At 38.7% G+C, this 26,024-nt stretch overlaps 1 protein-coding gene across 1 annotated transcript in view; it reads left to right on the forward strand.

Annotated features, from left to right (window-relative positions):
* Window positions 1-26,024, forward strand: part of LOC147338873 (CUB and sushi domain-containing protein 1-like) — a 451,030-nt gene that overhangs the window by 235,256 nt on the left and 189,750 nt on the right. The window contains exons 4-7 of the mRNA XM_086285727.1: window positions 8,796-8,990; window positions 9,868-10,075; window positions 21,892-22,004; window positions 24,050-24,127. Coding sequence (XP_086141853.1) covers window positions 8,796-8,990; window positions 9,868-10,075; window positions 21,892-22,004; window positions 24,050-24,127 — 594 coding nt within the window. The remainder of the gene's footprint in view (window positions 1-8,795; window positions 8,991-9,867; window positions 10,076-21,891; window positions 22,005-24,049; window positions 24,128-26,024) is intronic.

The following is a 26,024-nucleotide window of genomic DNA, read 5'->3' on the forward strand; positions in this document are numbered from 1 at the left end:
AATTACGTCTAAGTAAATTTGGAGAATAAAGACTCCCTAATGAAGATCTAAGAAACTTATTATTGCATTTAACATCACAAAACTGAATACCATCTATATATAATTGCCTTAACTTGGGGGAGATGTCAGAATATATTATATCATTTACAACTATGTTTTTAAGTGACAATGGAATGGATTTTATAACCCGATTAAATTTACTTTTAGAACATTGGATATTAAACTTTTGGCAAAAATCTTGATGTCCTAGAACATGTCCTTCCTCATCTACAAAATGGGCAATTGCCCAAACACCTTTTGATAACCAATCTTGAATAAAAATAGATTTTCTGTTCATCAGTATATATCTATTGTTCCAAATTGGGCTATTATGTGGAGTGAAATTATGTTTAAATAACATTTTCCAATAAAGAAGGACCTGTTTATGGAATTCAGAGAGTTTAGCAGGTAGCTTAGTAATTTCAAAGTCACACTTTAGGAGAAAGTCGATACCCCCTAGTGTGTTAAAGACCTTACTTGGTATAAAAAACCAAATGGAGTGTGGATTATTTAGGAAGGATTTTAACCATTTAAGTTTCAAAACACCATTCATTATGTCAAAATCAATTGCGTTTCCACCGCCTTCAATGTATGGTTTAACCAAATCATCTTTAGATATATAATGGCACTTATTCCTCCAAATAAAATTAAAATTCAAGCTATTAATTGTTTTAATAACTTTATTCGATATTGATAGAGAGTAAGCTGGATATATAAATCTAGATAAACTATCCATTTTGGTTAATAATATTCTTCCAAAAATTGTGATGTCTCTTTGTAACCACTTATTTAGGATTGTCTTACATTTGTCAACATTATCTAAAATATTTACTTTTTCTAAGACTTTGTGATCTTTTGAAATTGTGATGCCCAAATATTTTACCTCCCTTTATATCGTACAGTAATTGTGAATTACACTCCTTTAATGCCAATAATTCACATTTATTTAAATTTAACTTTAAGCCTGAAGCTTTTGAGAATGTAGTGATTATTTGTTTTACCATGGGAATCTGATGTTCATTTTTTAAGAAAAGAGTAGTGTCATCCGCAAGTTGACTAATTATTAAAGAATTGTCCATAATCTCAATTCCGGCAACGCTGCTGTTTTTAATTAGAATTGCGAGCATCTCCACAACCATTATGAACAACAACGGAGAGCTTCCACACCCTTGCCTAATTCCTCTTTTGACGCCAAATCTTTTACCAGTGCCATAGCCTAATGACACAGAGCTATTTATATCATTATACAGTATATCTATTATCTTCCTAAATTTATCCCCAAATCCAAATCGAGTTAGTGTTTCTAAAATAAAAGGATGTTCTACTGAATCGAAAGCTTTATAAAAGTCCAAGAAAAGAATAAAACTGTCATCACTAATCAGATCATTGTAGTCCAGTAAGTCTAAAACCAATCTGATATTATTATGAATGTTCCTGTCTTTCAAAAACCCTGATTGTGTCTCACTAATTATACTTGAAACCCCTTGTTTGAGCCTTGTTGCAACTGAGCTAGAGAAAATTTTATAATCTGTATTTAATAAAGTTATGGGCCTTAAGTTATCCAATTGTCGTTTATCTTTGTTTGGTTTAGGAATTAATGTAATTAATCCCTAATTACAGAGTTAATAATGCAGACTTTGTAATATCTCACGTGTAGATTCATCAGCCAGATGAAGTGTTTACTGACAATTGACACTGATAGCGCACATCATCATCACTATTCCAACAATCCTCTCCTCACAGACAAGCATAAACACACTCGACTATCGCTAAATCAGATTTAACACACGTTTGTAATGACGATAATTCAGTTTATAATAGGGTTTATTCGCTCGGTCAGCAGGTGGCGGTATCCTCGTACACTGGGGAGTAAACTGCCATTAAACGAATGGAAGAAGAAAACATCTGCACATGCGCGGTACGGATCGGGTCGACCCGATTTGTACGGTCAGACTTTACACATGCGCAGTAAGGATCGGAGAGTCCTGATCCGTAACTTTCTTTTTATTTTTCGTTTTTGTCTACATTGTACTGAAATGCTTCATTATTGCAAACATTTTAAGATATACTTGTTATTCTTAACATCTTAACAGATACTCTGACCCATAACTATCGTAAAACGCTACGACCGGAAGTAGAAACCTTTCGCGCATGCGGGGTACCGATCGGGTTTCCGGTACGGATCGGGTAGTGACAGTGGTTGCCGCGCTGAGCAGTTAGCTAGTGGCAGTGTGTTCTTCTGCAAATGTAATAAACGGCTGTGCTCCCTGGCTAGCTCACGGGAAGCAAGACCAAACGATAAGATAAGATAAGATAACCTTTATTAGTCCCACACGTGGGAAATTTGTTGATACCTCCGTCTCCTCCTTGTCTGAACTCGCCACAATATATTAAGTAATCCAAAGTATTCAGAATACGTTACTGTCATTGAGTAACGTAACGGAATAGGTTACAGAATACATTTTGGGGCATGTATTCTGTATTCTGTAATGGAATACATTTTAAAAGTAACCTTCCCAACACTGCCCTTAAATAAGTCCCACATGTCCCACAACCACAGGGTGAGAATTAATTCTAAGGGCTCAAGCAAAGGTGTCCTCAGAATGTGAAACACCCTAATAATAGCTTTGAATTATGAGTTAGTGGTGTCCATAATGCTACATTAGATGATGAATATTGAAACTAAGAGAGAGCTCATTGAGTGGTGAGGGGCCTCCAGTCAGTTAGCAATGGTTCTTGGCCATAATTGGCCAGGAGCCCTATCACAGTTTGTTTGGTTAGAGCTGTAAAGCATTACGTGTCAGTCAAGCTGTTAATACATTTGTGCCTTGGGAACATTAGCTATGCTGGGGAGTTCATTTAGCTCAGGGGCTTTGGCATCTTTCCAACTGAAACAACTTTATATGAAAAACTAGAGATTAAAACAGTATGGAGATGATATTTATTTATAGATATACACCATGGGAACGGAGTAAAGGTGTTAATGAATTATGGATTGCACCCACAGAGAGATGCTTTCAGTGTGAACTCACTGTCCCAGCAGAGACATGAAGTGAATTCTTCAGTGGTAAAAGAGGATAGTAGGCCAGTAAATACATTTCATCTGCATCTTTTCCTAAAAATTGTGCTTGTATGTTAATTGTGCAAACATTACCTTAAAATTAGCCAATTTCTTCTAACTGTGAAGAAATTGTCATTTTCTTACAAAGGGACATACTAGACCGAATAGTTTGCTCTCTAAAGTTCACTTACAAGGCTTTGGGTGACCGAGGTTGTGGGAGTGTTTTGGATTCAAAACTAAAACTGACCTGAATTTTGAGTTGAGTTGAAATAAAGTCCAAAAAGTCTTTTTATTTAAAAAAAAAAAAAAAAGTTAAGCCAAAGTTTTAATCTCTGTGGAAAGTTGAATTTTCCCCAACATATTTCAAATGTTAACATCTGTCCAAATCCCTGTTTGGCAAAATGCGCACACACTCTGACATTTGTTCTGGTTCCGCTTGGTTTTAACTTTACAGCCCCCTGGAAACCAAACAAGAAATTAGTGATTTTTGCCAGGTATGAGGAGCTGGATTTGACAAAACATCTGTTCCAACATTAGCTCGTGGCAAGTTACATGCTCTGGATACAAATATATTTCACTCCAGTTGTTTTGTTTGTCTCAGAGATGTAGGGGTCATTTTCCACGTATTCCCCGTGTTTTTACTGACAGTTCACAGAGAACATCAAAATAATAGCATTTTGATCTTCTGACATCATTCTATCTATTGTATTAATTATGTACTGTACTGTTTTTTTCCACTTGATGTTAACAGTTTTCTATTTATTTATTTATTTATTAGTTGTGACTGACATTTTAATGAAAGCAACCCATTCTGTACTTGCTATCATCAGCCTCTTTAGATATAGATCTCTAACATATCTTTTTTATCTGTGATTCTACACATATGTTCAGACTCAAAGATGTTAAAAACTGAGCAAACATTGAAAATCTTAGTCCTTGCTTTTTTCAAACAAAAATTTAATCAGACCTAATTAAAAGAATATATAAAGAACTGGACCATAGGTATACTTAATAATAACACTGGTATCTATAAAATTGTATCTATATACATTCCTATTTACAGTATATCATATATGTTATTTGTATCCCACTATAGAAGAATCTTGTTGTGCTTCTGTGGCAGCAATAGAGAAAGAGAAACTAATGATGAAGCACTCTGGGAATGTTTAATTCACACAGACAGAATAAAAACAAATTAGAAAGGATCAAACAGAAAGTAGGATACAAATATCTATGTTCAAGAATTCGGCAAGACAATAATAATAGTGTATTAATGATTTACCAAAAGGCTTTATCAACACCTCTCTCATGCACCGCTTCCTGTCTCTTTCACTTCCTCATTCCTTCTGGCTGTCATTGTTTACTTCCGTAACCCTTCATTTGTTCTTTCCCTTTTAACACAACTTGTTCTTCCCCTCCCAACTCTTTCTCTTCCATCCTCTATTCGTTCTTTTTTCATTCACTCATTTTGCGTGTCTAAACCTCGCGTCACCTTTTCATCAATACTGAAATGTTGCCCTTGCGAAGAGTTGCTATAGCAACACACTGACCTGCCCTAAGGCTGTAAAGGGCTGGAAGGGACGAGCACAACAGAGGAGCACCATCAGTCACTTTCAGGAGAATCTCACATAAGCACACACAAGCACGTTCACTTGTACGCAGTCATCTTTCCATGACTTCAGAGGACATTACAATGCATTCATTCTCATGATTACGCTGACCATTCCTGTAACTTTAATCTGGTTTTCCTCTAAGCTTAAATCAAGTCTTCAACTTTAATTTTATTGATCTACATTAAAAGATTTGGGTCCCCTTATTCTTACTTTGTCAACAGACATACAAATAGGTAGTAAGTTTCCAGTGATGACTGGTGGAATGAACTTCTTCCCCATTACCACATGGAGTGGGATCCAATCTGCCAATCAAGTTTCTAGTTGGGACTTTAGCTTTTTCTCTCCCGGAGCACTTTGTTGCTTTTCTTGTATATTTATGTATATTTATCTTTAAAAAAAACTCCCTCAGACAATGGTGTGAGTGCAGTAGTATATATTTAGATGACACTGACATACCAATTGGATAGCAGAGTACATGATTATAGATGAAAACTGCAACTTGACTGGTTGGCAGAGACACACAACTGCAAGGTGCTAATTCTCGTGCTGTTGTGATTACTTATTATGCAAAACACCACTATGTGTTCACCATAAATTAATGATAAATAAATAAATCCCAATGACCTCAAATTCTAGATAATTGCAATTTTTAACCATGGAGCCGTCCAATATTAAGTAATCAATGTGATTATGCTGCTGAATGCAACTACAAATGGGTAATTTGAACTTTCCCAGGCACGAGGTCAGAGCTAAACAAGTCTGATTAAAAACATGCCAAACAAATCAAGAAAGTTGTGCACACAGCTTTTATTGCAGACTTGATTTACATTGTAATTAATGTGGAATATCCCCAAACTAGTCCTGATTGTTAGTGGCAAATAAACAGCCATTTGGTCCTCTGAATTAAAAATAGCTAACTTATCAACTTACCACCTATCTATGACTCATATATGTGGGCCCACCTTTTGCTGCCACAAAAGCCATGACCCATCAAGTATGGACAGGCTGCTTTCTTTTCACAGTGTGTCTTGGTGCCGGGCGTTCTCCAGGAAAGTGATGCACACATTCCCGATAAGCCACATGATGTATTCCTCTCCTGGTCTATTTCTGATGCTCACATGCTTATTGTTGGAGTTTCTGGCAGTTGACAGGAGTCAGCATGGGCACTCTGTACCCAGCTGGGACTATGCACCCCTATACACAACAAACTGCGATGCGCTGTGTGTCCTGACATCTTTCTATCAAAACAAACATCATGTTTTTCAGTTATTTGAGCTACAGTAGCTCGTTTGTTGGATCACACCGCACGGGTCAGCCAATGCTCCCCTTGGGTTTGATAGATACTGGCCACTGCAGACAGGGATCATCTTACAAGCGCTAAAGTTTTGGAGTTGCTCTGACCCAGTCATCTGCCCATCACAATTTGACCCATGTCAAACTCACTCATTGTTATGCTTGCTCATTTTTCCTGCTTCTAACACATCAACTTTGAGGGGAAAATGTTAAATTTCTCCCTAATATATGCCTAGTCTCAGGTCTGCACCCTTCTGGATAGAGATCTCATATATCATTCTCCTAAGGCCATCACCCATTTTGGGCGGTCACTGCTCCTAGTGTTCCAGTTAACACATTCACCAGTCATATCTTCTCTTGCTCTCAATCCTTGGTTTCTTGACCTTCTTGTGTTCACACTTCCTGATGTTGCCATCACTTGGTGTGCTATATTGATCACTATGGCCATCTTCCTCTGCTTGTCCACCACTGCTACTCACCTGCTACCACCACTACTCATCAGCAGTTTCTCTATCTGTATCTCTATCTGTATCTGGAAGTCCCACAGGATTCTAGCTTGGTTATTCTCAACCACCTTTGGGGGTGTATTCCATTTTGATATTGGTACTTCCAGACCATACTCAGCACAGTATCAGCTCAGCTGTATACTAGGCCAGCCACTTGGTTATCATTAACATCTTGCTCGCAAAACACCAGCTACTGGTAGACCAGGCAGTCGCCCGAGACTGCAAGACTAGGCTGACCAACCTGTGCCCTGACTGGATTGATTACAAGAAGGTCAATGACTCGATGCCCCACACCTGGATCCTGGAATGCCTGGAACTATACAAGATCAACAGGACCCTAAGAGCCTTCATCAGGAACTCAGTGGGGATGTGGCGTACAACACAACTTCAAGCCCAAGTCACACACAAGTCACAATACAGTGCAGGATCTACCAAATATATATACGACATTAGCACTGTTACCTCATAGCAAGGTCCTGAGTTTGAGTCCACCATCGGGCTGGGGTCTTTCTGTGTATAGATTGCATGTTCTGCCAGTGTCTGCGTGGCTTCTATCAGGTATTCCGGCTTCCTTCCACATGTCCAAATACATAAAATAGTGGAGTTAGGTTAACTGGTGATTTTAAATAGGTGTGAATGTGCAAATGGTTTTCTGTGATTCCCAAATCACACCTAAAATTTAATTTTAGGAGATGACATGATAGTTAAACCACCACACTTGGTGTTTGATGATAAAATATCAAAACATCAAGTGTGTTAACAAGGATACTTAGGCCTTAGGACACTCTGATTTGTCTATATGAGGGAAACCCTTTGAGCATGAGGCAGGTATTTTTCTTTCTTTCTTTTTTTAACATGACAGCTTGGCAGACAGAACTCTACAGTCACATAACTGTGACTAATGACTTGGCTTGAACACATGATTCTTTCTTTTTTTTGCTTTTTTTCCCCATTCTTCTTTCACTCCTTCAACCTGTCCTTGAGTCAGTGATTTAGCTTGGGCTTTGGATTTGGTTTTGTGCCTCACCGTATTCAAACAGAGCAGGGTGGATGTTTGTGCAGAGGACAGAATGGTCAGCTGAGTGCAAGTAACTTGTCTCTGATGCATGACTTCATACAATCCAAATAATGAGTCAATTATAGTAAATTATACATGTTTGGACCCCACTGCAATTAGTTCACCTCTCTGTTTTGCTGTGTGACTGGAGTCTCCTCTTCTTTTCCAACCTCCTCCTCCCCACCACTCTCTTCCCATTTACTCCTTCTCCTTCATTATATCACTAGTCTTTCTCCTACTCCCTCTTCTCTTGTCTGTAGCTTTCTCTTTCTCTCTTTTTCTCCTCTTCTTGCTCTCTTTGTCTTCCTCTCACCCCATCCCTTCCCCTTTCTCAGTGTCCTAGTTCACAGGGTCTCATGGTGAAGCTTTGTCTAATTACCATGCTAGCATTTAACTGGAACAGCGTACACAAACACACAGATTGACTTACTCAACACCCCTTACACATAAACACACTGCACAGTGCATGCCCATAGACAGATATACATAAAAGCCATTTGGATGCACATTACGAACAGACATTACACACCCAGCAAGTTAACATGCTCCAGTTATACAAGTACACATAACACACAGCATACACCAGGGTTAGATACAGTGGAATTTGTCCAGGTTGAACTACAGCCACTGTGTTGCTGCCCCTTCTGTGAAGCTAAGGCGTGTTGGCTACAGTCATAGTTGATTTTGGCCTAGTTATACCATGAACTGCCTGTAGCTTCTCCCACTGTAGAGCTGTGTCATCTAAGAACGCGCAGCAACAGATGCACATTGGAGGCAAAATGCTTGCCAGACATCTCAATACCACGCAGTCACTTTAGCATATTTTTAGGTTTCCTGGGAAAACCAAACATACATACAATATGTGTCATTTTGTGTGGGTAATTAGGTTGACTGTAAAATATAGTATATTTAATAATTAACTGATTAAGACAAATAAAAGCAAAATGCTGAACTCAAAGCATTTTGCTTATTTTGTACTGGATATTTTTACCGCTTCAAAGTAAACACAAATTGCTCAGTAACCCTGACTGACTAATAGATCTATAGTTGAGCTGTTTTATGTGGTAACAAGCCAAAAAGTTTGTAGTTCACACTAACACTCGAATATTAAAAAATACTGCAAGAACTTCTTGGTTGGTTATTTTTCACTATAACAAATAGTTAAATTAATGGATATTTTGGAGATAATAAACGATTTTCTCTGTCTGCTCTTCTCTTTGTTTCAGTGCTGCCGAGTCATACATGTGGCACCCCTGGTCTCATTCCAAATGGAGTCATTCATGGCTCGCGGTACAACATGGGGGATAAAATCCGATACAGCTGTGAGTCAGGGTTTGTATTGGAAGGACACAGTATCCTCACATGCATCGTATCGCCTGGAAGTGGAGCACAATGGGACTTCCCATCGCCTTTTTGCAGAGGCAAGACATTTTTTCTTTCTTTCTTTCCATTTTCAATTCATTGATATTGCTTCTAGAAATTTTTTAGTAATGCCGTTCAAAGGACTTGCAGTAAATACAGTTTAGAAGATGGAAACCATTCTTTTTACTTAAATGAAACTGACAAGATACCTTTCACATAATCATGACCCAAAGCTAAGTTCAAAAGTAAACTGTATGTACTTTCCATTGTCTCCATTGGAGTCTTTCAGTTCTTTCATTTGAACTGAACTAAGCTCCGATTGAAGGAAATGAAAAACTGTTCACCAATTATAGCCATGAAAGTAAAAGATGAGAAAAAAAATCACATCGCTAAGATCATGAGAACTGAAGAAACTTGACATAAGGGTCATTAGCCAGAAGATGAGAGCCCCTGTGTATTGATTGCTTCCAATGCACAGAAAAGTCTGCCTCAAATTACATCACAAACTACTGTATCAACCAGATGGTGCCCAACATCCTTAAGTAAAGCCCCTTTAATGGTTCATTAGTCTACAGACAAGAACAGATCTGTTCATATGTCTTCCATTAGAGTGAGTAGATGGTTGAATAGCTCTATTGAGGGTTTACTAAATGAGTAGTTGTGAATGAAAATTAACAGATGATCTAAATCATAGTGATGATGTGATAATGACAATACTGTATTTATCTCAGCTCATAGTGTGTGCATTGTGTTTATTTGTCTGCTAATGTTAGAGAGGCATGTGTCAAAAAGTGTGGTTTTTAATGTGTGAAAACTTTATTGACACAAAAAACATGAAATAAATGATAAGCCAACCCAAGAAGGCCAAGAAGTTAAGTTACAAAATCAGTATATGAAATAATAAAAATAGCATTCGTTTCATCTGTTTCTAACCAGCCGAGGGAGCGTGTGGCGGTACGTTACGAGGCACCGCGGGTTCAATAACCAGCCCTGGATACCCAGCAGAGTACGACAACAACCTGGACTGTACGTGGTCAATCCTTGCTGAGCCCGGGGACACCATAGCTCTCGTCTTCAATGACTTCTTATTAGAGGACAAATATGACTTCCTGGAAATCAGCGGGACAGAAGCACCAAGCATATGGTAAGACACATCTCACACACAGATTGCAATGATGAGCCAGATAACGCAGGGGTCTTTGTACAAATCAGCATGACTGAGGCACCATGTGTCGAGCGGTAAATATATAATGAAAACAGAGGCACACACAATCATCACTGACACTTAAAGCTTTAGTGGTATTGTCATCTTTTATGTGTTTTTTTTTTTATTTTGAGCAGTGAAAGAAAGAGTGTAGCATAGATGTAAACAAAGTGGACATTGATGTTCTATAAATGAGAGGACAGATACAACCGCTGATTGATTACCCACACAGGAGTCCTGTTGATTTTCCTGATTTATTCAAATCCCATAGGCAAGGTGATAAATAGTTGTGTTTTTGCTCCCATTTTTTTGTGTAGTTGAGTTTGAAAATTTGCACTCTGCTGTGCCACAAAACGCTCTGCTTTTTAAATTTAGAGCACTGTTGGAAGTCATGTTGGTTTGTTTGAAATATCACACGCATCCAGTGGAGGCTTCAATATGTTTGTGCAAAGGTGAGAGAAGCTTAATGGTTAGGGATGGGGAACTTGTTTCCAGGTTGTAAGTGCTGGGAAATCAAGAGAGGGGAAAGTATGAAGTTGTTTGGCCTCTGTCAGTAATAACAACAGACATGCCTGGAAGCAAAGCCTAATTAGACATTAGTAAACTCTAAATTTTTAGACATGATTGAAACAAAACATACATATTCTCGTCTCTGTTAGCGTAGATTATCCCAGGTTGCTTTCTTCTTCAGAAAGAGCAATTACTTTGATTTGAAAGGGATTTGACATCTGTGATACATTTTTGGTGTTACATAAACACCAAAAACCAAAATCCTGCAATGCTTTGTTAGCAGCATTTGCATCAATAGTGGGTATTTTTGTATGCAAGTTCTTTCGATAGTGTTGTTTAGACACAACAATACAACTTCAGAATATTAATCATTAAAAATATTTTCCAAATAATAAAACCAATTGCAAGAGATTGCTTTTAGAGGATTCTTTCTTTTTCTCATGTTCTCCTAACTGTAACTGATGTGTTCCATGTGTAGAAAATGCTTTGTGATTGTGCTACTGCTTGCAAAGTAATTGAATGAATAGGTCGACAGATAAATAAGAGGAGTGAAAGAGGCAGAGACAATAGCACTGGATGAAAACAAAAGGAATGGAGAATAATTGTGCATTTAGTGCCGTCACCAGTCGAGCAGCGCGCGTCAACCCTGGCATTCTCATGATACCATTTGTGTGTGTGCGTGTGCACACGTGTGTGTTTTTTGTCAGGTCTTAAGTGGCTCTCTGACAGGGTGAGCTGTTGATTGTTTCTCTAGGCTCTGACAGATTACACACAGTCAAGTGCACACATGCATACACACAGCTTGACTCTGACAGTATAACATTCAAGGACCACTGTCAGCCCACCCTCTGCAATGCAGGGGCAAGATAAGGAAGAGTAGTAGAGAGTGCACCCAACATTTTGTTACATGGAAAATGGAGACTGCAAGAACTAAGCACTTTTGTCTTGACTGCTCTGATTAGGGTTTAACATCTCCGTAATACTTACTTAAAAGAAAAACTCCTGCAGTAAAGATTGAGGTAACTTGGTGATTTGTCTAATGATATAAGTTTTTACTATTTCTTTTCCATATGGGAAAATATGCACCATCTCAAAAAAATGTTTTCAGCTATATAGCAAAACACAGAAACCTAGATGTGTACAACAAAGTTCCCAAATTGGGAATAAACCAAGAGATGTTTCAGTTATACCACCCACATGATTTAAAAAAAGACCTAAAATAAAATGGAAAGGGTTTTGCCATGCACAACCTAATACAATCCTAAGTACTTTTCTCCAGAGGTGGGATTAAGTGATGACTGACATTTTCACTGAGGCATGAAAACAGGTCATTGTTAAAATGACTGACACCTGACAAGACTACTCTGATGGATTCTTCCTGTTTACAGAGAGCATTTTCTGATTGGCTGTCCCAAAAGCAATTTCCTGTTTCATGTTCCTGTCTGCTAGCTGGCAAGTTGAATGTCAGGTTGACTAGCTGTCACACATACACATACCCACAAAAACACACACACACACACACGCACAGAATTGGTCATATTATGCAATTCCACACCTCGTATTCGTTTCAGAGACAAAACTTTATTGCTGCAGACAAGTGAATATGTTAAACTGTTTGTACACCTCAACTATGATGGTATTTGAAACTTAGTCTAATTTGTAAGATTATGTGATGGATAATCCAATAGCTGGTCCCAGTTTTCGGTCCACTGTGCTTTACTGGGTTGAAAACTACCTGTTGAGTGAGGTCGAACTGGCAAAAAAAAGATTGATTGACAGAAACAGGGTCAGGAAGACACAAGGTAGCAAAAACATCCAGTTATTTGTGTTGTTGATTGCTGTGTGCTAATGGTATCACAGCTCCGAAAGGGCTTTGGACTTTAACATTTGATAGTAGGTTATACAAATAAACTGACCAAACTTTCTTCCTCTACTTCATTAGTCATGCAATTTTTGCCAGCTACATATTAATTTGTGGGGAGGGGTTGGTGTTCTAAATTTAAGATGATTTCTGATGTTATGTATTCGAATGTGTGGCCTGTGCCTGTGTATGATGGAGGGGGTGTGTATCTGCATGCATCTGTTCTTTCAAGTAGCATTTAGTCTTACAGTATGTCTGTAAAGTTCTCAGTCATCCAGGTCATCGTAGTCTAAGGAGCTGAAAGAAGCCCAACCGGTCGCAGCAGATGGCCCCGCCCCTCCCTGAGCCTGGTTCTGCTGGAGGTTTCTTCCTGTTAAAAGAGAGTCTTTCCTTCCCACTGTTGCCATAGTGCTTGCTCACAGGGGTCATATGATTGTTGGTTTTTTTTCTCTGAATGTATTATTGTAGGTCTATCTTACAATATAAAGCACCTTGAGGCAACTGTTGTTGTGATTTGGCACTATATAAATAAAATTGAATTGAATATCCACTGTGAATGACCATCTTTGAACAGAGCCGGTGGCTTACGACACCAGCTGTCTGCCATCTATAATTCAGTTTTGAGATCCCTTCTCAGACGCCATAACACACACTCACATTCTGGGCCTTTTGACCTCAGGAAATCACATGATAGGGTCGGGCCAGGTTTGGGGCTAGGTTGTGACCTACACCCATTTTCACACCTTGGCTCATGTGATTAGGTAGAGGATCATTAGGGGGTCCATGTCGCTCTTGGGGGGACACTCCCATAGGGCTTAAATGACTACAGACCCGTGGCTCTGACATCTGTGGTCATGAAGTCTTTTGAGCGCCTAGTTCTCTCCCATCTCAGGACCCTCACGGCCCCCCTCCTGGACCCCCTGCAGTTTGCATATAGAGCCAACAGGTCTGTAGACGACGCCATCAACATGGCCCTACACTTCATCCTGCAGCATCTGGACTCCCCAGGAACCTACGCCAGGATCCTGTTTGTGGACTTCAGCTCTGCCTTCAACACCATCCTTCCAGACCATCTCCGAGACAAGCTTTCCCAGATGAATGTGCCTGATCCCATCTGCCGGTGGATCACTGACTTCCTGACGGACAGGAAGCAGCATGTGAGGCTGGGAAAGAATGTCTCGGACTCCCGGACCATCAGCACCGGCTCCCCTCAGGGCTGTGTTCTTTCTCCTCTGCTCTTCTCCCTGTACACCAACTGCTGCACCTCCACCCACCAGTCTGTCAAGCTAATCAAGTTTGCAGATGACACCACTGTTATTGGACTCATCTCGGACGGGGACGAGTCTGCCTACAGGAGGGAGGTTGAACGTCTGGTGTCCTGGTGCAGCCACAACAACCTGGTGCTGAATGCCCAGAAGACAGTGGAGATTATTGTGGACTTCAGGAAGCACACAGCCCCACTCCCCCCCATCATCCTGACTGACACCCCCATCACCTCTGTGGACTCATTCCGCTTCCTGGGTACCACCATCACCCAGGACCTGAAGTGGGAGCCCACCATCACCTCCGTCATCAAGAAAGCCCAGCAGAGGATGTACTTCCTGAGGCAGCTGAAGAAATTCAACCTGCCAACACGGACGATGATGCAGTTCTACACTGCAATCATCGAGTCCATCCTCACCTCCTCCATCACCGTGTGGTACGCTGGAGCCACTATCAGGGACAAACAGAGACTGCAGCGTGTTGTGCGCTCTGCTGAGAAGGTGATTGGCTGCAGACTCCCATCTTTGCAGGACCTGTACACCTCCAGGACATTGCGGCGTGCAGCTCGGATCTCAGCTGACCCTTCTCACCCTGGACACAGTCTGTTTGACCTGCTCCCCTCAGGCAGGAGGCTCCGGTCCATTCGCACCAGAACCTCTCGCCATAAGAACAGTTTCTTCCCCTCTGCTGTTGGACACATGAACAATAACCATATGACTGTTCCCACCACTAACACATGACCCTACGCTGTGTTCACTGCATCATTCCATGTTTGGCACTGATCACCACCTGCACTCATGTATATATCTTTCAACGTAGCACTCTTAATTCTTATTCTCATGTATATATCTCATGTATATCTCATGCACATATCTTCCCACGTAGCACTTTTAATTCTTATCCCTACTTTTATTTTTTTCCATGTCTATTTAAGTGCTATTTATGACACTATGTTTGCACTGAAGCACCGCAGCAATTTCCTAATGTTGTAAACCTGCTCAACATTTGGCAATAAACCCCATTCTGATTCTGATTCTGATTCTGAAATCTGGGACTCTCCACCATTTGACCTTAGAACTGAGGGAGCTTCTCGGATAACAGGTGAAACGTCTTCAAGCAACTTAAAGAAGTCCAGACGCTTTTCTTTCCAAGCTTAGACTACTCCTACAGTAGGTGTAACTAAGGTGTAACTCTTAATGGACTGGCATCAGTAGCAGATGCATATTAGTTAAATGTGAAACATTCAGAGAACTCCATGCTGATAATAATCTGTATAAACCTCTCAATTTTTTTAATTTAAATTCAGATACTATAAAAATAATAGTACAGCACAAAAAAATAAAAACATATAATGGCAGAAAGTGGTTTATCATGTTTATTATTCGAATAACCTACCAGCTTTGTTACCCTATGACTTTGCTATCCATCCTTGACTACAGATGGAGAAATGTCAGTGATTTTGTTTATACTACTTTGACTAGAAATCCCTTTGATCAATTCAGAAGCGCCAAACCTAATACGCCTCTGGTTTGGTGAAACAGGAGCATGAAAAATGACTTCAGCCTCTTACAAGCGTAAGCCCAAAAATGTGAGTGCTCTGAAATTGCAAACCTATTCATGATCTTGAAGGTTTAATGACCTTTGTGGGGAAAAGGCAATTTCTGGGAGTCAGGTCCTAAAATTAGGCAGTGTAAGGACATATTATAGAAATGTAACAAAAAAATAGTTGCCTAAAGACATCATATAAAAGGTACAGATTCATGTAGCAAATGGTTTCAGTTCATTGAGAATTGATTACTTCAGGCCCATCTGTGGGAGGTACTACACTTTACTGGAGAATTAAGTTGAAGTTTTATTTTATAACTGAAGCACGTTTTAATTCTAATGTTGTCATAACTTGAACTATATAGACCACAGAGAAAGAAAAAAATACGAGCTAACCATACTGTAAAAGCAAGATTACCCAATCAGCAGTGTTGTCGGCAGTAGATTTCCTCAGTTTCCTGTATTACACGCTGATATATCTGTGGATGTACTTTTAAAGACAGTGAAAGGGATGTCATAAATCTTCATACATTTTCTTTTTCTCCGATAATCTGTGAGAGGAGATCTCAGAGGAACTTTGGGAGAGCGTGCTGGACACAGTGCACAAATCACCTGTCTGTGTAAAACATGAGCTGATCCAGTTTAAAGTTTTATGTCATGTCCACCAGGTAAAAGTTAGTCTCTAGTCAATATAGAAGTAAAAATAGATGCAAAGAAGTGTTGTGAAGTCCCTGTGCACATATTCCAGCCTTGCCGTCGTCTACAGTCCTATTGGAGGGAATCTTTATAGTATTGTTTAAGAATACTGGAAAACTGGATATGGAGTTACAGAGGCCTTTGGATAAGTAGTCCAGGCATGAGGTGTCCATGCACCTGGTGATGCTTAAATATTCACGATGTATTTAAAAATCATATACATTTCTGTTGTTTTCCATACTTGGTTTCATATTGTTACTCTTCTTTTACCAGCCACTGGTTACGTAAATACTCAGCTTAATGTTTTTTATGAAATATAGACTGTTATCTGTGACAGTGTAACTACTGTTATCTTCAGATCTGAATGTATTTTTTCTTTCTCTGATTATACGAAATGAGCTTTGTTGATCATTTTAATGAAGGTTTACTGCAGGTCTTCTGCAGCTCTTAACCCCTCTTCTCATTCCATTGCCTCCACCTTTCACTCTTTTTCATGCTTGCCTTTATTTTTTTCTTTCTCTGCACTCTTAGCTCTCTGTCTGGCTATTCTTTCATTTCCCTCTTCCCCTGTGCTCCTTTTGCCCAGCTCTCATCCTCTGCCTCTGTCTTTCGATGCTAAGAGAAACAATGTTGGCGATCTGTAACTTAATGAGTCCTTATTTATAAGTGCTTACAATAAGTTCAAGTGTCATGTTTTCAAGAACAGTTTATTAAATTTAGTTCTATCTTGGTCACTACAGTAATGACACTGATTTTCCTCAGTGTTGAAAACTCAAGAATTTGCATGAGGATTTTGAAAAAGTAGCGTTTAATAATAATCAAGTCGGTAAAATGCTCATTCGTTTTTCTGCGACTGAGACAGTCCCCAAGTTGCTCTTCATACACATGACATTCAACATTAGATTCTTTTGTAGCAGCTTGACCTCGGTGGTCTATCATAGTAATGCTTTGGTGTGCAAGTCCTTGATCATTTGAACTGACCCTCTGGCCTCTATACTTATCTGGAAGTTCAAAGAGCACCACAACCAGCCTGCAGCATCTGTAGATGAACCTTGTCCATCCTCAGAGCCTTTTCATGACACATTCAATGACTGCCAAAGAAAGAGGCTAGATATTTTTTCTCCAAATGTTGTCTTTCTTCCTATTTGTTCTGCTCTCATGTCCCTCTGTTACATCTCATTTCTCCTCCGTTTAGATCTCCTGCTTTCTGATCCTTTCCCGCTGCTTCTCCCTCGTTCCCCTTCGTGCAACTGCCAGTCCTCCTCTTACTCTCTTTTTCTCCACTTTGTGACACATCACTTGTCCTGTTATTACATTTACATTTTAAATTATGTTTACTGTCTGTGGGACTGCCGGTGTGTGTCTCTGTGTGTATCAGTGTAAAAAGGGTGAGTGTGACATTTAAAGTAGCATTGTAGCCAGGTTTTGCACTAAGGAGTGGGAATAAACAGCTATCTGTTGTGGATGATGTGCTTTACACTTGTGACCTGTATACAATAATTTATTTTTACTGTGGCTTTTTGCCATTTTACAGATGCACACATCCACAGGGATTTGCAGTAAGTGCAACAATGCAGTAAGGTTAAAAATATGTATTTGCAGCAATTCAAGCAGCCAGTCAGATAAGTAGGTGCCAAAACATTGGTGCCCCAGTAGTATAAAGTTGTGCGTCTGTGTTTATCTTCGTATCACAAAAAGGCTAGTTGCCCTAACAATAGAAAAGTGCTAGAATATTCCCACAAATAGCTCTCTGCTGGTCTTGGTTTACTTGTCCATCTCCTCTCTACTGCATGACTTGGCCTCACGTCTTCTGTTCCCTTCTCCCTCCCCTGGCCTGTCAAACATCTCCTTTTCTCTTTTCCCCTCTCCAGTGTTTTCATCTTTCATATTTCTTGAGTTTTGTAAACATTCCTCTCTCTCTCTTCCCTGACATGTTCATCTTTGTTTTATCCTCACAGCTTAATTCTTTATGTGATTCTATTTTTTATATATTTTTGCTCTTTCCATCCCTCCTCTCATTTTCCTTTCCAGCGTCACTTTCTTTCTCATTCATCTCCATTCTTTGCAATCTCGTATTAGTATTGCCCAACCTCATTTAGGCTTGACTCTTTCTCTCTCCCTTTATCACTTTGACCTCTCAAAGCGACTAGTCTAATCCTTCTCTTCCTGTTCATTTAAGTGACTTTCTCGCTCTCACCTCCTCTTCAGTGTTTTTCCTTCCGATTATTTCTTCTTTGCTCGTGTCTTTCTTTTAAGCTCTCTTTCACTTGCGTTTATTCTTCTGTGGAAAAACCTCCTGTTCCACCTATCCTTCACGTCTCTCCTCTCTTCTTCTCCTGTTTCCTTTTTTGTCAAGCATGCTTGTTTTTGAAAGATTAAGGGAATCTCTCTTTTCATTTGCTTCTCCTCCTTTTCTACCTTTCTTTTTAGTTCACTCTCATCTCCCACATCCCTTGTTCTGTCTCCTCTCTGACCCCTTGTCTCACTCTCACTCCAGTGTCAGGCAGGACGCCAGTACGCATGAATAATGGAAGAGAGGCAGCATATCATGCATTTTTTTCTTTCTCTTCTTAACATTTCCCCCACCTCTCTTTATTTTCGAGACATATAAGAATTTACTACCCTGTATTAAATTAAACTCTGTATATAAACAAGATTGTAATCGTTTAAGCCCTATAATATCTGGAGTGCATGAGAACCTTTTAATTACAACTTTTAGGTCTTCAAGGCTTATTCAGAATACTTACTTTTCTAAAATGTCGACACACACATAAATGCACTTCAGCTGGTTATTAATGTACTAACGCATTGGACCACACCTCTTAATCTTTGAATTCAGGTCTTCTCAGGTCTATTGCCATAGGGGTATAATATAAAGCACCTAGCCATGAAATCATTGGTCCTTCTAAAGAGCTCACTTGTGGCAGACCACATATGGGCATGGGGACAGGAAAGTCATCTCAGTGCAGCTGATTCAGTAACTGCTTTCCAGAGTTCCACACTTCCTCTGGTATTAACATCTGCAAAGAAAACTGTGAACTGGAAGCAATGGTTTTCACAGGCCAAGCAACTCCTGTAGTGTGTAGCTGGTCTGGTGCATTTGTCCATATCGTGTATCTAACCCAATCATGAGAATCAGAAAGAAAGGTCATTTGAATGACTTCAAACATTGTATGGTTCTTGGTTCCAGTCGGGCTGGCGTGAGCATTTCAGAAACTGCTGATCTGCTGGGATTTTCCCACACAACCGTTTCTAGGGGTAACAGATAATAGTCTGAAAAGGAGAAAATATCCGGTGAGTGGCAATTCTCCCGGTGAAAATGCTTGTTGATGCCAGAGGTCAGAGGAGAATGGCCAGAATGCTTCGAGTTTACAGGGCGGCAACAGTAACTCACGGTAAAGTGCAATCACCTGAAAATGCAGGTATCTGTACTTTACTTGAGTATGTATTACTTTACTTTAAGTATATATTTATTTGAGTGTTGAGTATTTTAGTTGTGCTTTGTTACTTTCCACCTTTGCTTCTTATGCAGCGGTGCATTAGTAACAAAATAACATAACTTAATATAGCACTCTAGCACTTAGCTATAAAAACTGGATAAAATGTAAATGTTGCTTCATGTTTCTTTCCTCTGTTTAAGATAGTTAGGAAAGCACACATATATATATAGAGAGATTGATATTATACATTAATAGAGTGATATAATGTACTCATATATAATGTATTAGTAATATATATAAGTACAGCCATAATGGAGCATTGCTTACTTTCTCTTTAGTGAACTTTGTATAAAAAATGTTCCTCTGTGGTAAGTTTTTGATTGAATCTGACTTTAGTCAAAGAGAAAACAGCACAGTCTAGCACTGTATCCTTATGTAACTATAAGCTGTTTCATCATATAGACCTTTCCTTTTTTCTTTTTTTTTTTTTTTTACATCATACAGGTTGTCTGAGAACATCTTCTGCCAGGCTAGGCTGAGATAAAATTGCACATTCTCTTGAAATCATTGTAAAGGTTCGCTGAAGTTTTGAAACACAAAATAAATACTGCAATAACAAGCCTATATATCCTTTGTTGATGTTTGTAGGGAGCCCCATCCTTTTTAGTCTAGTTTTCATATCATGCACTATATTTTTTGTGTTAATGTGCCACACGACAAGACATTTATATTTAAATGCTCTCACTGATAAAGACTGCTAGTTGACTCTCTGAGAGATGACACATCACACTACAGTACTGGAGCTTTTCACTGTGTGTACTATAGTGTTATATCGCCTCGGGGTAGATACATTGGCAGGGTTTTTTTTTATCCTCTTACAGATTTTCTTCTTTTTTTCCCTCAGATTTTTTAGTTGATAACCCAGCTTTATTGACAGTATCAAATCTAATCAAAGAATCAAATCAATGAGGTTCTCTAAGAAGCTCTCTAATTACATTTTTCTTTTTAATTTTTTATAGTTTATTCCCTCGTTTTCTTCATGAGTATTTGTAACTTGCTCTCTCTAGTCTACTCAGTGTAACTGCGGCATTATTAAAGGGCAGTAAGTGTGGCGCTTGTTGCTCTAGAGAGGTTGATAGAACATGAGCTTCCAGGCAGCATCTCCTACATCATTTCCTCGCTTCTCTTTTTGTTTTATTCTTTTTAACGCCGTGTTGGTTGCCGTTGGTAAAGAAAAGTAACAGAAGCTAAATCTGATGTAAGACTTACCATAGGGTACTGACTTATCCTCTTAGTAGGGATGGTTAAAAAATGTGTGAAGTTATTTCTGTTTTCTTCTGCTTTACTATCAACAGCCCCCTCTTTTACTTAACTTTCCCCTGTAGGGTTTGGTGTTTATTGTGATTGTGTGTGAAACTCAGATAGTTTCTAGCCCAGCTCTTATGAAATCAGGACTTTTTTTTCAAAGTCACTAAGCATTATATCCTAATTCAGTCAACTTTACAAAATAGATAAGTCTTGTTTTTCAGTTAACAAAGTTGCTTTTTCTTATTTTTTTTGCTGATGAATTTTTATAACAAATTTTACAGCTTTTTTGTTTTTTTTTGCAAATGTATTTTTTTTTTTCAGCAAGGACTTCCCTCAATGGAAACCACTTAGACACTGAAGTAGGACTGTGACCAGTACAAGTGCACACATTATGCTTTTGGTGAGGGTTGATCATAATGGGAATGGATAATATCATTCACTTCCCACATCTGCATTTCCAAACCAGTGGAACAAATTGCCTTTTTGCAAAAACCTCTTTAAATTATAGCCAGCCTTTGTACCATGGAGGACAAATCAAAGGGACTCAAAAATTATACCTTGAACTCACTAGAAACTTCTCTCTACACTGGCACATTTTCATATTTTCACATGAAACATAGATCCAGTAGTTTTTCTGCACTTCTGTGCTCTGCCTTGCATATCTTACATATTTACAGTTGTTTGTCAATAGGCATTTTGCTACATTTTTCACAGTAGCTGATCATGCTGGTAATTTGTAATTAGAGATCAGCACTTTCTTCCAACAACTACATTGTGCATTTTTTTCTTGCTCTTGCTATAACAGACTGTTGTGATAAACATAATTTATCTCTGAAGGAGGGTGTAAACCTCTATCTAATATTCAGCATGTTGCTATACTTGCCACTAGAGAAAAGTAGAAATATATTTCACATCGACAAAATAAAGCAAAATTCACTGTAGATGGACTCTGTGTTTCAAATGACTGCCTTGTGATGTTGTGCTGTACTGTCCACAGCGTCGTACGACACAGTAAGGAGCACAGCGCTATGAATATTAGAATATCCTTACGTCTTAGGTTTGGTATTTGTCTGCATCAATCATGTTCAGTTTATGTTTTGTTCTTAATAAAGTTCTTGTTTGCTTACTTCCAGGCTGACTGGTACAACTCTGCCTTCGCCAGTGATTTCAAATAAGAACTGGGTTCGGATACATTTCACCTCCGACAGCAATCACAGAAGAAAAGGATTCAGTGCTCAGTATCAAGGTATTACTCTTTCAGACACACCTTTTATGTCTCTGTAGTTTTTACCACTGTGTTATACTTATAATTACTTGTATGTAGTGTGTGTATGCATCACTGTGTGTTTGAAAATTATGCTGTTTCGAACACATTTACAAACGATCCCACACATTAGTTACATTAGTTATTGTTGTTATTATTATTATTATTATTATTATTATTATTATAAAAAGTGCTTTAAATCAACTCATTGGACTAGATGGGATTTTCCTGCCTGACTGATCAGTTATGTCGCTTAATGAGTATATTAAGGTAGGGCTGCTCAATTAATCGAATTTTAATCACGATTACGATCTGGGCTTTCAATGATCATTAAAAATGACTGAGCCGATTATTAGCCCCTCCCTCATTTATCCGCGACACCTTAAAGGCCGGTCCGTGAAAATATTGTCGGGCATAAACCGGTCCGTGACGCAAAAAAGGTTGGAGACCGCTGATTAAGAGGACCCGAGGGAAGCTCGGAAAGCTAAGCAGAAGTTATTTGGAGAGTGACTGCCGTTGGTTGAAAAGAGAGTTTAAAAAAAAAAACTTCAGTGGTGTTGCACACTATTTTATATTATTTTTTAAAAGTCATTGTTAACCCTTTAAAGCCGGTCAGAGCTGCATGCTCCGTTTTGCGTAACTATTTTTAAATCCCTGTAGAATCTGAACCGTGTAAGCTAGCGCAATAATTTGTTTTGCATATGAAACCGGAGGAGTTGTACTTACATCTGATGCCATCAGCTTGTCCTCGGTCACGGTTTCGTTCCACATATAAGCTTTGCAAAAATTGCATAAAAAGCGCTTGCAGGAACAAAAACATAATATTCCAGAAACACGCTTTGCCGTTCCTATCAGCTGTTCGTAACACTTCCCACAGTGAAATGATGCACATGCTGTTTTCTTTGCAAATTTGCATCATAGGATTGTTTTTTGTTTTTCCTGCAGTATATAAAAATTGCTGTATCTCCAAAATAAAACTATGAAGACACTCAAAATAAATTTCCTGTGGTGGGAAACTATTTTTTGCAACTTTATTGTATTTAAAGTTTTGAGGGATAAACCTCTTAAATTTCTCCAAGTAGAAATATATGTAAACAAAACAAAAGCGATTTTCAATTTTTTTTGTAGTTTATTGCACTTTTTTGCAATTTATGTAATTACTATGGACTTAATGCATACATATTATTAAAATATGGGCTATAACAGTTGTATTGATGTATAGCAACTTGAAATGCTCCCACAAATGGCACTACAGCATGTAAAAAAATAATATAAGCTCTGGTGGACTTGGTTCTATAGTAGGTCTTAAAGGGTTAAATAAATATCATCAAATAATCGTAATCTCAATTTCAGTGAAAATAATCGTGATTATCATTTTTGCCATAATCGAGCAGCCCTATATTAAGGTGAATTTCAGTTTCCATATGATGGATCAGATTTAATTGGCTGCTCCCAACACAAAGCACAGTGATCCAAGACTGGTCTGTCTTCCTGCATATCTTGCTTCCTGACTTGTCTTCATCTGTTTTGTCGCTGTCTCTGTCTTCCTCAGCTATTTTTCTTTTCTCAAGTCATTGGTGCGTCTACTATTTCCTGTGCCTGTGTGTGTCTGCGTGAGCGAGAGGGATCGGGAGAGAGATGTGCTTTTTATGCCATCTCTGTTTCTCAGTGGAATGCAGTTTAGTTGTAGCACAGATTTTCCTGTTATTCTCGGCAGTGCTGCCACTTAGGATAAAATAGATTGAATAAATTTTAATGCTGCTCATCTCTTTTGCTGCCCCCCTTTTCCCCTTTGTCCTCACTTTTCTGTTTCCTTCAGTTTCTTTTGCTGTTTCCTGTTCTAATTATAAATTTGTTGTGGATTTGTAAGTGCAAGGGGGTGAGAAGCATTTCTTGGATTGCACGCATAGGTGCACCAAATGGCAACCCCCTAAAATAATTAGTGTTCTGCAAAAAAGACAAACAATTAAATCTTTAAAAAATGTGATGTATAATTAAATGAATAACTGCTAATTTCCTTCCCACAGTGAAGAAAGCAATCGAGCTGAAGTCTAGAGGGGTAAAAATGATGCCCAGCAAAGACTCCAGTCACAAAAACGCTGTCTGTAAGTACCCTACAATCTGCCGTGGTTTTGTGTGCTGATGCAGATGCTGTGACCACGTTGTTTAGATGGCATTGCATTACACATTTGGTCAAACATATTTAAACACACACACACACACACACACACACAGAAATGTTGTATATATGCAAGGACACAGGGGATGCATCCATCTTTGATGTGGCAGGAGAAGTGATTTCGTCTATTTTTCAATGAGGTCGACTTACTAGGAGACAGGAATTGGTATCATGCTCTCCTTTTCTTTCTGTTTCTTGTAGCAGGTTACTTAATCCTTTCTTAGTACTTTTTTGAGTACTAGTATCAGAATATTAGAAGCAAAAATAAACAAATAAATAAAAACACAAGTTTTAAATATATCTAAATAAAAAACAGTGGATTGATTTAATTTGACTATATAGTATTATAGTTTCCATTAGTTCCCATCTATTACATATTTATTAGTGATACATTAATGCAAAAGTAGCATTGTCTAAGTCTGACAGGTTTAGTCTGCTAGTTCCTAAACTAGAGATCAGACCCTCCAGAGAGCCAGCGAATAGAATAGATCAGAATAGAATAGCTCTTTATTGTCATTGTACATGTACAACAAAGCTGCGACCAAACTGTGCCAGAATGACATATATAAAGTGTAAACAGCAGGAAATAACAAACAGGAGAAATATATACAAAACAAGGGGAATATATGCAAAAATAAGAGACAGTTACACAACAGAGAACAATTAAGTCTGTGGTATTGTAAAAGTAAGGAAAAAACTGCTGCTACAAAAACTATTTTTTCATCATTTGTACTTTTCATGAGTCTTTACTTGATGTGAAAGATTATAACCAAATATGTTTTGTTGCTTAGCACCCATATCCTTGTGTTAGATTCCCACACCAGTATCGCACCAGTATTTTGTGTGTGCTTTCTGATTATTTATACGTTTTTAGTAAGGTGTCAGGAAGAGCAAACTTCAGTGTAGCACAGTGATTTACTTCCTGCTGACTGCCACTCTTGCTTCCAGTGGCACTCTTTACCCATTTAACTTTTTTAAACTACATAAATTTCCAAAAGTGGGCACAATAAAGCGTTGGTGTTGCTCGGCCAACACTGGAAGTGTTCCCACTGTGTCTTATTCATGGCCCCTGGAGGTGCAGCCAAGAATCCAGAAAGAGACACTGAAATCATTATTGCACAGACTAGAAACAGCCTGTCTGTTAGATTCTAAGTCAGTAAAGAAAGTGAAGCGTCTCACAGAGCAGGAGGGCAAAGACCAAAAATTCTGAAGTGCTTCTTTAATTTCTGTTCTGCCCCCTTTTTCTTTTGCTAAGCTCCCCACTTGACTATTTTCCCATATTGCAGTGCAAATAGTCTGCACATTATTTGCATATAGTACACTGTATATCATCTGAGTGGGATTTATTTTGGTGAAAGCTACAATGAAAGCCAGACTTTCTACTTGAATATAAATATATCCATAAGGCAAGGCTAGCAGCTAGATAAGCCAAGAAAAACATAAAAAACCCAATAAGATCAGAGCCCAGAATGACTTACTGGATAAAAATGTTTATTTTAAGTAAAAAAAAAAAAATCACTGTTTTTGCTGTTGCCCATGAGGTACTGTATTTATCCAACCTCAGAGTTTTTCTGTTTTAAACATGAATAATAAAATCCTGGTTTCATTTAAAATAGTTTAAAGGACAACCAGGCATAGCTTGGAAGAATATTTAAGAACGTATGGTGGAACTGCAAAGTAATACTGTTCTTAAAAGTCCAAAGCAGTGACTGTAGATTTGTGCAGTTTTAAATAACCTTAATTTTTGTTGTTCAGTGCACCAGTTTGCAGCATCCTGCCAGAAAAAAATGTCTCCTTTTGAGATGAAACACAACTGGTGTGTT

The sequence above is a fragment of the Aulonocara sp. 'chitande type north' Nkhata Bay genome, linkage group LG1 (assembly GCF_057382095.1).
Source record: "Aulonocara sp. 'chitande type north' Nkhata Bay isolate Kocher_YH1m ecotype deep benthic linkage group LG1, A_spYH_male_GT1.1, whole genome shotgun sequence".
Classification (NCBI taxonomy): Eukaryota; Metazoa; Chordata; class Actinopteri; order Cichliformes; family Cichlidae; genus Aulonocara; species Aulonocara sp. 'chitande type north' Nkhata Bay.